This window comes from Conger conger, chromosome 18 (assembly GCF_963514075.1).
Source record: "Conger conger chromosome 18, fConCon1.1, whole genome shotgun sequence".
Lineage (NCBI taxonomy): Eukaryota > Metazoa > Chordata > Actinopteri > Anguilliformes > Congridae > Conger > Conger conger.
The window spans coordinates 15,669,471-15,682,747 of NC_083777.1; the positions used below are offsets into that span (position 1 = coordinate 15,669,471).

General features: G+C 40.7%; 1 protein-coding gene across 4 annotated transcripts in view; it reads right to left on the bottom strand.

Annotated features, from left to right (window-relative positions):
* Positions 1-21: 21 nt before the first annotated feature.
* The window catches only part of blnk (B cell linker), a 35,645-nt gene continuing 22,389 nt past the window's right edge, over positions 22-13,277 (bottom strand). For all 4 annotated transcript variants that reach the window (XM_061228446.1, XM_061228445.1, XM_061228448.1 and 1 more), the window contains 19 exons: positions 12,034-12,074; positions 11,057-11,183; positions 10,386-10,492; positions 9,844-9,913; positions 9,638-9,724; positions 8,324-8,349; positions 8,039-8,061; positions 7,445-7,501; positions 7,097-7,127; positions 6,311-6,365; positions 5,391-5,454; positions 4,728-4,755; positions 4,361-4,391; positions 4,018-4,087; positions 3,679-3,731; positions 3,368-3,429; positions 2,820-2,903; positions 1,407-1,562; positions 22-810 (listed from right to left, as the gene is read on the bottom strand). In XM_061228446.1, the coding sequence (XP_061084430.1) occupies positions 694-810; positions 1,407-1,562; positions 2,820-2,903; positions 3,368-3,429; positions 3,679-3,731; positions 4,018-4,087; positions 4,361-4,391; positions 4,728-4,755; positions 5,391-5,454; positions 6,311-6,365; positions 7,097-7,127; positions 7,445-7,501; positions 8,039-8,061; positions 8,324-8,349; positions 9,638-9,724; positions 9,844-9,913; positions 10,386-10,492; positions 11,057-11,183; positions 12,034-12,074 (1,289 nt within the window). In that variant the 3' untranslated portion in view covers positions 22-693. The remainder of the gene's footprint in view (positions 811-1,406; positions 1,563-2,819; positions 2,904-3,367; positions 3,430-3,678; positions 3,732-4,017; positions 4,088-4,360; positions 4,392-4,727; positions 4,756-5,390; positions 5,455-6,310; positions 6,366-7,096; positions 7,128-7,444; positions 7,502-8,038; positions 8,062-8,323; positions 8,350-9,637; positions 9,725-9,843; positions 9,914-10,385; positions 10,493-11,056; positions 11,184-12,033; positions 12,075-13,277) is intronic.

A 13,277-nucleotide genomic window follows, 5' to 3' on the forward strand; every position in this document is an offset into this window, starting at 1 on the left:
GCTGCGACACACAGTCCAACATCAAATTACAAATGCTTTTAATTGCATGAACTGCAGAAAACTACTTCGTACAAAATCTTGATTCTTAAAAAATCAATGGAACTTTTAAAACAAACTTTGACAGATACATTTCAACAAAACTGTTTTTAATCTGTATTACTAGAAGCATTACATAAAACCATATAAAATTGTATATGCACATCTTAACGAGCATCAAGTATTTTTTTCATACTCCATATGTATTCATATCTCTGGTCAATACAACAAAAGGCCTAGCCTTGTGCAAAATACAATACACAAAAATAAAATATTTTTTCTCTCCCTTGTGGGCATGTCACTAGGCCAAGACCTGAAATCCAGATGAACTGAAGTATATGAACTGAAGTCTGTCTTGAATCCGGCAGTTATTTGGAGGGCGGCAGCAGCATCTCCCTGCATGCCAATGGACCACTGCTTTAGTCAGAGCCTTTTTCAGCTCATTACATCATCAATATTTTACTCAATTGCTATGGTGATCCTCCTTTTTTGGGGCCACCCGCCCCGCTTATGACAATTTTGGAATGTATGATAAGACGTCCCATTTACTGAACCAATCGGATAGAGTTCCATGCTCATGGGTAGTCCTCCTGGAACCCTTGCTTTAAAACCCACGCCACCCACGACCGCCCACGGCCTGCCCAGTGGACTCTGTTCCTAGGGCTTCACAGCGAACAGCAGCTTGGTGTAGTCTTTGGTGTTGTGCTGGCTGTCGATCAGCACCAGGGCCTTTCTCTGATGGTGCTCAATCATAGCGCAGACACTGCTGAAACGCTGAGAAAGGCAGACAAACCCACAGATATTTCTCAATAATGTGCTAGACAAGTGAGCGCTCTCAACCATATTGGTAAATTGGTAACCATAAGAGCTAAATAAGAGCTAAAAGGAAAATGTCCTCGATTACTTCTCTGTGACAGAAAGTTCTGAAGTCTCAGGCTGTGAGAATCCAGAGGCCATTTATATGTTTTTATCGTTAATATAAGTTGATGTATGAGAGTTTGTGGATTATCAGTTTTAAGAAAAAAAAAATTAACTATTTGTAATTAATAGACATATATAGGAAAATGCTCAAATCTGTTGTCGGATGTGACTTGACACAAAGTAGGAGGAAAGGTAAGAGCACCGTGGTATTTTCTTTTTTGGGGCATAATTTCAGTTAATTTAAAACATTGTGTATATATACACACCCTACGTGCACCCTTACACATAGTTCCCCTGCTAGCTTCATCCTCTCATTGTGTAGAATTATATTCATCATTAGTCTCTGTGCCTGTCTTCACTATAGCAATCAAGTAGAAACAAGCAAGTAGTGTACACCATGACCCTGACTAATGTGTTTAATGTTGGAATAGTGCAGGGAGTTTGTTCACCTCCTCTCCTGTCTTCTCACGTCCTAGGGCATACTGGCGTGAGGCTGGGACATGGCGTATAGGGATGTTGTAGACTCTGCTGTTGTAGAACACCACCAATGTGTAAGGCTGGCTGGGGTCCTGCCCGGAGCTTTTCCTGACCAGGTATGCCCCCTCCTACAAACAGATGTCAACAAAGCTGACCACCATCAGAGACACAAATCTTGTTTCTTGTGGGTGAGAATAAAGAGTTCTGTAGCCAGATGACTGGACTTTTCCCAAAACAGACTAAAGTATATAACAATTCTGAGATCTGGATCTATAGTTGCCCACAACTTTGACCTTGAAAAGTAGTACAGTACTTATGCAAATGAGGGTGCTGTATTTAATATACATACAGTGCATATTACAAGCTGAATATGATATATTTCAGATATATTTACAGTTCCCCTGTCAAATGTAAAAAAAAACCATGATGTTACATTCTAAACATTTTCATTAATGGAGGTTGACTGAACAGTGACAAAGCTATCACCCAGTCTCTGCCCACTAGACAAATTTTACAAGGTGTGAATTGGAAGAAGACTGCTGTTTCAGTTGAAGGGAGTTCATAGAATAACCTTTGGCTGTTTTTCATGCACCTATTGAGAAATGTAGCTAAAATGTCAGATGGTGTGAATGTTAGGGCTAATTAAGTAATTAAGGAGTTGGAATGAAAACCAGAGATGGATACAGCCCTCATTGCCAAGCTCTGAATTAAACCAAATCTTACACAGCTCTTCATCACTACAACCGTAGCTGAAAAAGAGTGGGAAAAGTGGGAATCTAAGGAGGTCATAAAAATGTCATGTCACCTCCCTCATGTTTCAGAATTCCACCAAGCTGAGAGATATCGTGCCTATTCTCCTGTACGCCATGACTCGTCAGAGACAAATCACTTAAATTCCCCTGAGTGCAGCTGTACATAGGACAGACGATATGCCACCTCTTCCATATATCGCTACTCATCAGGAAGATGCAGTGTCTATGCTTCAGTGGCTATTACATTACATTTCGTTTTCTGACGTTTTAATCCAAAGCGATTTACAGTTGATTAGACTAAGCAGGGGTCAATCCTTTCTGGAGCAATGTGGGTTTAAATGCCTTGCTCAAGGTTGCACAGATCTTATTTTGGTTACACTGCTCCAACCACCAACCTTCCGAGTCCCAGTCACGTACCTTAACCTCTATGGTCTAGAGGTTATACACAGAACAATCATACACAGAAGAGACCTTGTGCCAACTCCACATCACCAGCCGGAGAAGAGCTCCTTCTCCACAGTACCAATATGAGCGAGAGAGATGCAGGTAGAAACAGTTTGAGAAACAGTTTGGTGGGTTTTGAGGAGAATCTCACCGACTGGAACCCTCACTCCCTGGCAGACTCCCACTAACCTTGCCGGAGCGAGTCAGGGCCTCTTCAGCTGAGCGCCGATCACAGGTGTTGGCATACCAGGATTTCTTATACACACCGGCCTCCTAAAACGCAACACAAAGCGAACCGGTCAGCAAACGCGTGCCTGATTCAGTGCTTTTAGAAGGACGGACTGTAGGCTTGTTTTGGTACCAGCTTCTTATAGTGTCAAAGTTTATAGCTTCCATGATCATTGGTGATCCTGTTTCCAGGTATTACATTACAATTACATTACATTACAGATTGATATTTAGAAATTTAGCAGATGCTTGTATCCAAGAGCTACTTACACAGCATTCACATTTTTTCATCGTATCCATTCACACAGCTGGATATACACTAAAGCAATTCAAGAACCTCACTGGGGATAAAACAACTGTGTCCTACAGGAATTGACCCTGTAGCTTTTTGAGGCCAGTTCCCAAACCATTACACTACACCGCCATGGTGCCCGCCCATGTGTTTACAGTGCTACAGTCTTAATTGTGATGTTTTTGGGAGTGGTGGGTGTTGTGAGGTTCTGGCCCACCTCCTCTGCAGTGCTGGGCCCCTTCTTGGTCTTGGCCGTGGCCCCACAATCAGCGGGTGCTTCTGCAGGGACAACCAAACATGAAACAGAAGCCGTTATTTAAAAAGGCACGAGCTTGTTGGTGCTGGACACTTTACATTACATTACATTACATTATTGGCATTTGGCAGACGCTCTTATCCAGAGCGATGTACAACAAACTTTAAAGAGCAGAATGCAGAGTGGGGACAGAAAGCCCGCGGAAACGAGGCAGAGCGGAGGGCTGCAGCCCCGAGGCGGCGACAGCACTTCCGTTTCCCTCAGACACTCACTGGGGGAGGAAGTCTGCTGGAGAGGGGGGGGCGTCCGCTGGCGGAGGGGGGATCTGGAAGGACACACACAGGATGGCTGAGTCAGTCTGCGCAGGGCAGAAGTGGTGCGGGTGGGGGGAGGTTTGGCTGCCTGACCTCGGGCCAGGACATTTTGGCTTTCAAGTCAGAAGTTTAAAGATGTGTCTATGTGATCTGTAATACTTCACCAACAGAGTAAATATACACTCAGTGAGCGCTTTATTATGTATTTATCAGACTTATGTTTTTACACTTAAGTCTTCTGCTGCTGTAGCCTATCCACTTAAAGGTTTAGTTGGAAAAAATCTTGCACATCTTTACCTTGCTCGTGCGGAGGCAGAGTTTGAGGGCGTGGTACTGAGGACGTTTTGCTTCATGGCCATTGGCCGAGCTGTTTCAGGGTGACATGTGGGAGACATGCTACGTATAGCGGAATATTCTAGTACACAACATATTCTGTGATAATGCACACCAAATATTGCAGGAGACTCATACGTTTAGTAAGTGATATTACGCTAATACCTGCAACAAGAGGACTTTGATTCTAGTGAACTGAATACCTTTTAGATGCAATTAAAATCAAAGTAATGGAATTATTATTTATTTTCTATAGCACCTAATGCATTGCAATTAAATGGTATATGAGATGGAGATGGAATTTTACCTTCATGTTCTCTTTTTGGCAATAAAGAACTCTGTAAAAGGAGAGAATTGTTACTAACTAGTGAAATGTTATCCAAATGCACATTTTATATAATACGATCACAATGACACTAACTGAGTTTTCAAAAAGTAAAATATTAATAATGTAGATATTCATCAGAATGGGAAACAGAAAACCTAATAATTGAATTTAGCTTATCCATGAACGAGAAAGAACAGAAAGTAACTAAAGTAACTCTACAAGCCTTTGTCAGGCTGATCCAACTCCTACATGGATTTGCCACATTTTAAATATTATAAGAGGAATATCCTGTTCTCCATTTCTGAAATACATTTTATAAATCACAAGTAACACAATAGTGGATTACCGGCTTTGCAGGAACACCTGGTTTATTCCTGCAAAAATAAAAATTATTCAGACCTTATATTGTATGCTGAGACATATGGGATAGGATCAACATTATTATTCTGGAGGAAATGGACATTCATAATATGGCAAACATTCTCCAGAGAATTTTCTGCTCCAACAAAATCATCCAATCACACATTCAATTTACTCAACAGATATCTGGCTCATTGCTTACTCCATCTATCTGACCTTCATAACTTTGACAGTTTATGCTAATATACGGGTAAGCAGGCAGTGACATGTCTACTTAGTTTTGCCATTAGCTAAAGTGATCTAGGTACATTTCATTTTTGAACCTGCCATTTCATTAATACACATACATGAGACTTTGTGAGTCACTGAATATTTTACGAGACACTCAGAAAGAGAAGAAAGAATATTTAACATTCCACATACCAAGTAATATTTGTAGTATGTACACTAAATGGAATATTTGTGTTAATATGTGTTTATGTAAACTATTGGCAGTTAGCTATAATGATTGTGGTCTTAGCTGGAGTTGGAGTTCCAGTTATGTTTTGTCTGTTTTTCTATAACAATTGCAGAGATACTTAGATGCTCTGATCTGATATTACAAATACAGAATGTTGTTTTTCTTTTTCAAATAAAATATTGTACCCACAAGGCCCTGGGGCGTGGAGTAGGAACTGTCAGTGAAGGCGACGAACTCTCCTCCGCATTTTCACCTTGGTGGGAGAAAGACTATGTGAGCAAATAGAAATAATACATATTTTCTTTTCAAGTCAATTTCTGTACAAACATTTTAATTATTGTATAGGCACATGAACAGCTGCTGAACACGCAGCTCAAAACTCCTGGTTTACTTGGCCTGAATTGGCTGCCTCTTTAAAGGCGGGAAGCAGCAAGGCTCCTTAGCCATTTAAGACCACGGACCAGGCTTCTGACTGGATTTATGATAACAGTTTTCATTTATTTATCCTATACTTATCCGGGCTCCATTCAGACTGTCATGTATGTTTGAAGGGATCCTAGCCAAATTAACCTCAGAAACTTTGAAAATGCCCCTTTGAGACTAATTTATCTTATACTAATACATTAGGTTTGACAGATTTCAGAGGTTTAGTTTTCAGATAACTACACTTACAATGGTGTGCACTAGAGGGCATGAGTCACCCATCAATTCTGAGGAATACGGCGTTGATGACACAAGCTGGGAAACTAATCATATCCTGGTTTTTAGAGCTACACTCATGAACTACATGATGATTTATAACTGGATCACACTGTACAATCTTGTCTCCGCAGCATCAATTTCATCATTGTCGACTAAACTGTCACTTAAAAACTATGTGAAACGCCAGTACAGGAAATGTTGCAAGTCCACAGAGTTGGTTTTTACCAGGCATGGGAAGGGGAAGGATTTTTTTTCTTGTCAAAAAAAATAATAAATTGAATGAATATTCAAAATTCCCTACAGCCTAGCAGCTGGCGTGACTCTTGTGACTGACTGAATGAATTCACATCTGCATGCATACATAATTACATCTCTGTTCAGACATCCATATTCATAATGACATTTACTCTCATCAGGATCGCAGACTTCATACTCATCCTCATCTCCATCCCCCACTGGTTCCTGTGAAAAGGAAATGATGTAATGGTTAACGGCATGTTTACCTCTCTAAACATAATACATACATCTGGCATTCTGCTGAAAATAAACTGATCACGTTCTATCACCTCAGTATTCAGACTTTGGTGAGCAGAAGTGTTAAGGCTGGCCAGAATGTCTTCAGAGAAACATTGCAAATAATGACTGAAAGGCAATGGTTTACCTGCTTTCTCACAGAAATTGCAGACCACAAAAGAGGCCATGGCCAGGGTGCACGCAACCACTTCTGATTTCAGTTTCCAACAGTGTCTGAAGACATTTCTGCCTGCCTTACCTTGCATGGTCCCTGTGAGCCTACGTGTGCCTGTGATTGAGTCAGTGTGTGTGTGGGTGTGTGTGCACATGTGTATATGTATCATTAGTAGTGAGCACTTTTTTAGGTATTTATTACTTATTTTTTAGACTTCTACCTGTCCACTTAAGAGTTATGATGGGGAATATCCCAGGAGATCAGCAGTTTCTGAGATACTCAAACCACCAACAATCATTCCACGGTCAAAGTCACTTAGATCACATTTTTTCTCCATTCTGATGGTTAATGTGAACATTAACTCAAGCTCTACATGACTGTATGCATTGCACTGCTGCCACATGATTGGCTGATTAGATAATTGCATGAATGAGTAGGTAAAAATGTTCCTAATAAAGTGTATATGTGTGTTTGCGGGGAGGGCACACACAAAAGCTGTACATACAGCAGCAGGAAGAGGCTTCTTGGTATGCAGTCTACAGGAAATCAAACAGAAAACAGTTTCAATATTTTATTTCTATTTTTTATTTTATTTCATAGCATCATGGAAACAGAAACACAGCCCAGACTACCTTCTTGATTCAATCCTCCTCTGATATTTATGACTTGGCTTGATAGAAACTGAGTCAAAACATATCATACTTAAATCTATACATGTATATTAATTCAATTGCTTTCATATTCTGTGCATATGTTTAAGTTATATTTATTCTCAATTTTCTATCTTTCTTGTTGTCAATTCTCCATTAATATTAGGCTTTTCCAAAGCTTAAAAATAACACGGGTGTCTTACCTTGGACTAGCTCTAGGGGGCGTACGTTGTGCTGGTGGTCTTAGACGTACACTTGACCTTTTAAAACAGGAAATGCATTCATTTGAAATTTCCTTTGCTTTGGAATTTTTGATTGAGGGCTGCAAACTGGAAGTTTTGTACTGACCAAAAACCAGAGCATGCAAGAAGGAACTGAAATTAATGGTGAAACAAAAGTTGGCACTGGAGTTGTTCTCGTGAAATCAATACTCTTTCTCCCAGTCATCATAAATACATGTTATTAGGTCCTAAATCAGACACCACACATTCTTGTCTGTTCAATTGGCCATTAAGGAGACTAAGGGTAGTTGTAATGAGTGAGCTCTTTGGCTTGGCAGTTTTTTGTGGCAGAAATACAAGACTACTTTACGCCAAATTTTATGAACTGTGGTAACTATCTCTTTGAGAACATAACCTTCAGCAGCATCTTAATCAATCAAGACAAAACCTCCCGTTAATACATTCTGAAGGTCAGAAGGCTCCCAGTGAACAATGTAATATGTCCGGCCTGACAAAGATTACTGCTGTTTCTCAAAACTATTTTTGCAGTAGGAGATTGATGAAGAATTCACTGACCTGCTCACTGGAGTTGAATTTTCCTTTTTCATAAAAATGAAAATAAAACCTGTTAGACAACATGTTAAGGTACATCATCGTGGAAATGCACATACTAACTAATCTGCTATTATGCTACTGAAAAGAGGAAACACCTCCTATTACCATCCATGAATTTCATGTAATTACATTATATTACAAATATCTTACTGTATATTATGGTCATAAATATTGTGTCTATAAATGCGTTATTTTGTCAGATTTTTCAATTAACTATGAAAAGTCTTGGACTATGCATAAACTTACCTCTTGATCTGGAACTTCGTACACATCTAAGAGAGATAAAAACATTGATGACTTCATATGCATTTGATGATAGGACAGCACCAAACATCACTAAAAAGAACAGCAGCTGTCCCAGATGCCATTATTATTACCTCTGAACATTTTTAGAAGTGGAGGTCCTTCACACAAATTGACTTTAAGAAATTGTGTCAAGAACTTGTATTCAAAAATGGTAAATGTTTTATTAACATAACTTCAGTAAACAAGGTTGTGCTAGTTTTAACACAGCTCCTAATGAAATACAGTGTTCATAGCTAGGGCTGCCAGATTGTCTGTGTCACATGACCCAAAGGTATTTTTGCTATTATCCAGCAGGGGTCACTGTAGGCACTCAATCGCAGAGTAGAGAACTGGAGACGAACAAGTAAACATTAGTTAAGGTCTGAGATCAACCCCAATGGGGAATGGTCTGGGCCTTGAGCCACAGCTGGATCTCAGTCAAGATTGGACAAATATTCCACTGGAAAAACTGGATTAGCCATTGCATAGATGCATAGGTTATTTTTCTGTATTCAACAAGCATGTAATACATTTCAGTGCAATTCCATCAGATAGACAGCTTTGACAGAAGAGAACTGATCATTACAACTCGCAGTGCATCTGTGGTCACAGACAAATCAACAGATGGGACAGATAATAATGGTTTACCCATTTTATTTGTTTCTTGAAGAAAGTGCATCAACGCGTGAAAATTGAGAAAAAACTGTGAACATTTTCCTTGCTGATGGGTTGTACCTTACTGCCGCGAATTGCCAGTAATGTGTTACAAGCCTGATTACATTTGAACATCCATTTCTTAAGCGTGTCAGGATTTATGATCCCATGTAAACGTGCAAACAAGTGTGTGAAAACCTCCCACTAGGCTCAATTCCACATTACAAAGAGAAGTGTAGGGTAGGGTAACTACACATTATTTGCATATCAACACAGCATTTCAATGCTACTGGATAAATTATGGGATGGACAAAATATTTCAAAATCTTGCCTTTATACGAGTAAATATCATAGTGCAGTATTGACGTCTTGACACACTATAGTGTAGCTCAGTAAATAATATAGTGCTGTACATCATTTACTGTAGTATAGTTGATGATAGTATAATGCATACAGTACTGCACAGTGAAGTATACTTACCTCTGTTTTTATTAGTAATGAGTGCCTGCCATACTGCCTATCAGCCACCGCAGCTGATTCAGCAGTGATTCAATAACACACACACACACACACACACACACACACACGCATACACGCACGCACACGCACACACACACGCACCTGGACTATGTGAACGTTCCAGCTTGGTGCTGGGAACTGGCGGCTGGCTTGTTGCAGGTTTGAATCCACTCTTTACTGATGGACGCTCTGGGGGAAAGACATTATTTATTAAGAATGAGATTTTTATTTTTAACTTATTACAAGGCAGCTCCCAGTAACATGGAACTGTGAAAGTGCAGAACTAGTCAGGCCTCTGATTACTGTACCTGGTGCAGGCTTCTCAGAAGGATCAATGTAGTTGTCATCTTCTCCTTCCTCTGGGTCAATGTAATCCTCCTGGAAACACAACAGAGCCGTCGGTAAAAAATGCTGCGTTGGTGTTTTGGGTTGGCAGTGCATTCTGGGAATGAAACTGAACAATGGAGGATCTGACAGGTTTAAAAAAAGTAGTAATGTAACCCAAAAATAGCACGGCGGTACAATGTTTCTGCCATTTTCAGAGTTTCAGTGGCACTGTACGATGCCCTAGATACGTGCATCCTGCTCTGAACACTGGTAATGTAAGATGATTATGTAAGTGACCCCTGGTTAAAAGCAACTCTTAGCGACTACATAATGGAGCAGTGTGTCAAAGTCAAGGCCAGTTTCCAGTCTCTCCTTCAGGATCTGAATATGTAATGGTCTATTCCATTATCTTTTCACTATCTATCTGCAGTTCTTATTTAGCATTTAGCATGTCCGATCGTCTTAAATAGCACACAGCTGAGAGTGGCACCAGGCAGATTAGATGATAAAGAGTGAGGTTTACGCTGTTGTCCTCAGGCGGGGCACGTTTGGGGGGCAGAAGAGGTGTGTGGTCTCTTGGGGGGCGCGCTGGGTGTCTGGGGGGGTCGGTGGACCTGCTTCGGAGGCTGTCTGGTGGGCAGAGAGATTGGCAACAGGATGTCGTTATTTGCGTAATGTACCGACGCCCACCCCCTGCAGCCCAGCATCACGGTCGACTGAACACTGCTTGCATGTCTGAACAGCTGCTTAGCAGCCTCCTGCAAACCTGATACACTCCTCTCTGTTAAATATGAAATTTCAGATATTCTTTTAACTCTTTAAGATGCAAGTTTGTCAATATTTACTTTAAAATGTAGATCAACAGTCTGTCACAGTTTCAGTGAACGGTCTTAGTGGCTATAACATCTGAACACACCATTCGTTTTTTAATTATTTTATTTTAATTAAAAAGCTGAATTAGTCTCTTGCATCTCAAGATCCATTGTGAGTTAGGCATGATGGATAGTTGTTGGTACATGGGAGAACAATGATTGATTGTGTAGTTCTCAGTCTTTATGATATACTGAAGTCAAATGGGTAGTGCAATCTTGGCTCAAGGTTTGAGGGCCTGGTAGATTAATTTTGAGGGAGGGTCTTTGTAAGAGGGTACTGTAGTTTTTGGGTATTGTAGGCCAGTGGGAGATGGACATTTACCTACGTACTCTCCCCTGGGGAAGGCAGCTGCTGTGGCAGGGCTGAACACTCTCTTCTCCTGCTCAGATGGAGGAGGCTCATAGCTGTCATCGTGGTCCTCCAGAGGATCCTCATACGTATCACTGTCCTGAAACACATTCAGCCACAATTTCAACCAATTTCCACTCACTCAGTTAAATGCAATTTAAAAGCTCTTTTATTTATTTTTATGCAAAAATTCTATTTTTTAACTTATTTTTGTCATGAAAATGTACTCAACTTCTAAATAAAAGTAATTGTTGTATTTGTAATTGTATGTTCTTCTTCTGAAGTCGAAACTGTGTGAAAAGTCCGTTTTTTGCAATAACGTACTAGGGAGCATAATAGATTGTGCAGCTAACTTCTTCTCTTTCTTGGATTGCTCTCTGTCAGCACTGTGCTCCATTTTCGGGGGTGCATCCTCCCTCCATAAAATGCTATTTATTCTAAGTGGTAGATACAGTGTTAGTGTGTGATGCTACTGGTGGATGTTCACTACAGGACCCAACATTTCACCAGCAGCATGGTCACCTCCTAATAGAACAGACAGGCAGGAAGTAGAAGGAAAATAAACGGGAAGTAATCCCTGTAAAAACTGCCCCTTTCTCTTATCTGGCTCCTGGTTGCATTGATGGCAGTTTAGAGGGTAAACTAATATCCAGTGTGTAGAGCAAAACATTCTGAGCTCAGGAGCCAAACCTACATCTGGCACATTCGTGCCAATCAAGCACACAGACAGCATTAAGTCCCCCAACCTGCCACTCAATAAACATCTCTTATTATTTTACATTTAGCCTAGTTGTGTAATATCGTTAAAGCATTATTCAGTTATATAGTATGTAGTAAAATACTATTGAATTATTTTCTAATGCTATATTAGAAAGTAAAAATATTAAGTGTCATGTATTATTGTACTGTTATTTCACTGTTGAGTGAACATACTGACACACGGAACTTACAAACTCAGATCCCGACCACTCATCACCGTCCTCGTTGTCATCTGGAAAAGCAGCACAGGGATAGGAATGTTTCTGAGCTAATTATAACGTTTACCTTTAATAATAAATCAATTTATAGATACAGGTTGTAAAGGCTGACGTATACACCGATGAGCTAAAACATTATGACCACTCACAGATTAAGTGAATTAACATTGATTATCTCGTAACAACGGCGCACGTCAAGGTCTGGGGTATATTAGTCGGTAAGGGAACAGTTGGTTCTCGTAGTCGACATGTTGGATGTGGGAGAAATGGGCAGGCGTAAAGAACGACTTTGACAAGGGCCAATGTTTTATCATAATGTCTTCTTCTTGTGGGGTGCTAATGAACTCCTAATAAAGTGCTAGGTGAGTGTATGTACTGTCTCGTCACAAGTTTGCATATGAACATTGACAGTACTGTCAGTACCTTAATCTGAGAGGGGTATGAGGATTGTGATATCATGTTGGCATGCTTACTATAGCAGAACAGGCGAGGGGCAAAGTGTTAATGGATACCCTATTTTACAGGTTGGTTGCATGTTTGCAAACTGCCTCCATAACCTCAGTAGCACTCAGAACACGTATGCGGTTGTACATCCGTTAGTGTGTGTGTGAGTTAGAGCCGGGATTGCAGCAAAACATAGGGTGCTCGTGAGTCAAAAATCCCCACAATCCCCTGTGCCGGTTCTCCTTATCCTGTGTTCCCATGACTGTGTTTTGGGCTACCCCCACACATGCCAGAGGAGGGGTGTGTACCATTCTGTGACATCACCACCCATGTCAGGCCACAGCTTGCTGCTGCAGGATTGGTCAGTGCTGACAGGGCTCTTGCTGAAATCCCCTCTGACATCAGCAGTCCCTCTGCCCTCAGTCTGAATCAGCGCTTGTGCTCTGGGACTCCACAGCAGACGTGGGTTCGAGCGCTCAGATACGATTAGGCGAACATCGAAAAGTGAGGTGGGAGAGCAGTGGCTGCACCTGATATCATATAACACCTGAGTGTTTTGTCACAGAGGAAGAAACACTTCCTTTCAGCTAGTTTTCATTTGTTCAGATATTGCATAAAAACTGTGTCTTTCCCAGTAAGGATTGTGTAAATTTGGAGAAAGCTCAGGAGAACGTACAGATTACCTGGAACCACAAATAAAGAGCTGAACTTGTCTTTCACCCTCGGCTGTTGGTAGCGTCTTGGGTTTCAGACAGCCAAGGGTGAAGGAGCTC